At 43.6% G+C, this 3,753-nt stretch overlaps 1 protein-coding gene across 2 annotated transcripts in view; it reads right to left on the bottom strand.

Annotated features, from left to right (window-relative positions):
• Positions 1–1,908: 1,908 nt before the first annotated feature.
• The window catches only part of triqk (triple QxxK/R motif containing), a gene marked incomplete at its 5' end in the record, with an annotated part of 25,115 nt that continues 23,270 nt past the window's right edge, over positions 1,909–3,753 (bottom strand). For both annotated transcript variants that reach the window (XM_080859150.1, XM_080859149.1), the window contains one exon: positions 1,909–2,033. In XM_080859150.1, coding sequence (XP_080715276.1) covers positions 1,926–2,033 — 108 coding nt within the window. In that variant the 3' untranslated portion in view covers positions 1,909–1,925. The remainder of the gene's footprint in view (positions 2,034–3,753) is intronic.

Here is a 3,753-nt window from a genome sequence, read left to right as displayed (position 1 = left end):
CAGACAGAGCTACACAAACAGGACATTGTTTACATGAGAAAACCACTGATAGGCACCTACCTTACCTATGGTTGGAACAGGGAGCCTGATCTGAGATCAGAGGACAGACAGCGCAATGGCATTTACACTTAAGAAATGTTTGTATAAAAGAAATACCAACATTGAGGATGTGTGTGAGTGTAGGTGTGAGTGAGTGAGTGAGTGAGTGAGTGAGTGAGTGAGTGAGTGAGTGAGTGAGTGAATGAGTGAGAGATGGCAATAGAGAGAAATAGAGATGGCAGATATGAGTGAAGGGAGTTATGTGTTAGCACCACAGAGAAAAGGAGAGAAAATAGAGATTGGTGCAGAGAGGGCTTTGTATGTCAAGGTCAGAGTACTAGAAGACCGGGTTTATCATCTTTTTGCATCATGCCAGAGTGACACAAAAGGCAGAAAACACACACACAGACACACACAGACACACACACACACACACACACACACACACACACACACACACACACAAACACGCACACACATAGAATACAAAGCTCAAGGTAGCAGTAGCTAAATGATTAGAATTCCTCTATACTTTATGACATGCATGGTCCTTCAGACCACACACACACACAAAACCAGGCAGTCAACTGCATTCACACGTCAAGGTCCTGCTCATAAGTCCTGTATCTCACACACACACACACACACACACACACACACACACACACACACACACACACACACACACACACACACACACACACACACACACACACACTCACAAGTCCATAAGTCCTGTATCTCTCGCTCACTCCGGCTCCGCCATCCCGTGCTCCCTTTGGCACTCCACAGAGGCAAACAAAAAAAGGAAAAGACTCAGAGATGGTATTTGCCATGCTAATCACCTCAGTGGTGCAGACAATGCTCCGTGTGTGGGTGGGTCGGTGTGTGTGTGTGTGTGTGTGTGTGTGTGTGTGTGTGTGTGTGTGTGTGTGTGTGTGTCACCTCAGTGGTGCAGACAATGCTCCGTGTGTGGGTGGGTCGGTGTGTGTGTGTGTGTGTGTGTGTGTGTGTGTGTCACCTCAGTGGTGCAGACAATGCTCCGTGTGCGGGTGGGTCGGTGTGTGTGTGGGTGGGTGGGGCGGGGGATGGGGTAGTGTGCACTTGAGTATTCCAGACACATGCTCAATCAGAGGCAGACGTTCTGGCTCTAATCTCCCACTGCCGTGATCTGAGGGAAGTGTAAGCAGACAGCTCTGCACAGGAATGTGGCTGCTTGTGGTCGAATGGAACTCCCTGAATGATGGATGGAGCGAATCATTGTAGAAAGATCGGAAAGGTAGAGAGCGTATGATGGAGAGGGAGGTGGAGAGGGATGTACTCACAGACCATGTCAGCTGTGAGACACATCATGTGAAGGCCATGACATTGAATGCGTGCTTAAAAGGAATGCAAGTCCATTCAAAACTGATCAATTCAATGTGTTCTTGATTTTCGTTTTAAAGATCCTTCAATTTTTATTAAAAAAGAAACACAGGGATAGAAAATAATCACTAAACATTTTATATGTAAAACTGATTTCAAAAGAAAATTAAAACGATGATATTGAGTGCAAACATAATAAGTAACAAATCTTCAATAGTGAACAATGGAACATAATCTCTAAGCAAGGCAATCCAGAGTTCTTATTTCGTCTTACATCCACACACACACAGTTTGCTATTCCGGTCTTCAAAATGTGCCCTTCACTGGCTGCAAGCTTTGCTTTTTGCTTCTTGTAAATCTTCAAGCTTCGCTCAGTGGCTGTAAAGGATTGTCCTGGATGCAAACACACATGTAGAGATATGAGCTTGGTCGCAGCACTCAGAGATCTCCACTCGCTGGTTGTGCACTGGTTGCAAGTGACATTCAGTCATCACCACGAGCACTGCAGCCAAACCCCTTCTTTAGTCCACGTCATTATCCAGGTCTAGTTCCATACTCAGGTTGAGGTAGAAGAATGCATACACGCAAAGCACAAACGCCAGGATTGCAACGACGACCAGTAAGATGTCCTGGAAGGAAACAAGGGAGACAAAGAGTGAGGCAGTGAACAAAAAAGTTAATCTGAGGCATTATGTCTGGGTGAAAGTTGCTGATTAAAACAAAAGCAGCTTTTTTCTGTTATCTGTGAGGATATCTCCCACTCCCTCACCATACAAAGAGAGCTTGATGCAGTGGGCTGCACAGAACTTAATGTTCCTAAAAAACAACTTTATTTTTTAATGAGGAGTTTAACTGCGAGCTAACGATGAAACTGTACTGATGATGTCTGGAGAAGTGGAGTGACACTTAGCTTTCAATTAGCTTTTTAAATTGCTATTCATTGCCTATTGTGTAGAATACCAATCCTCATCAACTTCAGATTTCATTAAGAGCACTCATGTATTTAACCAAGACATTGGTCTTTGTCTTGGCAAGCCATTATCAAACTTTGTAATCAGGACTAAAGTGCTTAAGGTGCTTGTTTAGTGTGAGTGTGCATTGAGTGCACACGGCATGGCGGAAGAAGGATGTTTTCGCTCGCTTTAGAATGCCTAGAGTTCCCACACAGCTTGTTGACTGGCCTTGGCTGGCTTGTGATTAAGTCTTACAAGCGCCCACGCATCTTTCATTTACATAATGCTATTCTGCTCTCCTTGGAAGGTTAGGCATGCACAACAAAAAAGTAAACAATGGATTATTGAATTGTAACATCAAAATCAATATGTTCCAGAATGTTCTCTTCACTAAGATGGAGATACTTGACCATGAGGTTAAAGATGCACCTTGCCTTGGAAAGGCATAGGTGAATGGACATGTTTAACTGATGATAGAAATAATCAAGGAGACCTTTTCTACAGGAAAACCCCAACGCCATTCCCTTTAGTTATACCATCAACTACTCTGTGTTTTCGAAACAAGTGCATTCATCGAAACAAGTCTGTTCAACAAAATAATGTGATCTAGTCACATAGTGATAAAATCAATAACGTTTGCCGTTTGATTTTCAAACCATTTTGATAAAATGGCACTAATGACAAAAGGTGGCGAAAAACATCTTAAAATGGACTAGAACTAGAAAATGAATAGTGATTAAGAAAGCAGGCAGGGTGAACTCATATGATGTGTATACCTCTAATATAGTAAGACAATGTGCCACACTACCTTAACCTTGTCAGGGAATGACACAAAACCTGCTTGATGCCTACAGTGCATATACTGTGCAGACGATCCCCCCTTCCTCAAAAAGCAGCGCTAAAGCTACAAAGCTATAAAGAATGTGTTGGAATGATGGCAAAACTCAAAGGCCCATTTAACACACATAAAATGGAAGAAACTGATAAAGAGAAAGAGAGAAGATAGAGGAAGACAGAAAGACAGAAGAGAGGCAGTCACAGCTATTAAACACACACACACACACACACACACACACACACACAGACACAGACACACACACACACACACACACACATACACACACACACAAACACACACACACAGACACACACACACACACATCAAACAGGAGACACACAATTTCGCCTGGAGCCTCAAGCCTAGACGTGATAAGCCTCCCAACAAACACAGCTAATAATAATTCTGCCTGATAAATTGAAGGAGGGCTATTAAAGCACGCCACGGCGGCCATGACTATCTGTGTACAGGCTGTAGCAGCCGTCATCAGTGTGTACATCCTCATTAGCCAACGCTGCCCTGCGCATTAATCTTGTCCCAGCCAGGCACCAAACAGCT

Source organism: Sprattus sprattus (assembly GCF_963457725.1).
Source record: "Sprattus sprattus genome assembly, chromosome: 20".
Classification (NCBI taxonomy): Eukaryota; Metazoa; Chordata; class Actinopteri; order Clupeiformes; family Clupeidae; genus Sprattus; species Sprattus sprattus.
This window is presented reverse-complemented; position numbering and strand designations above follow the sequence as displayed.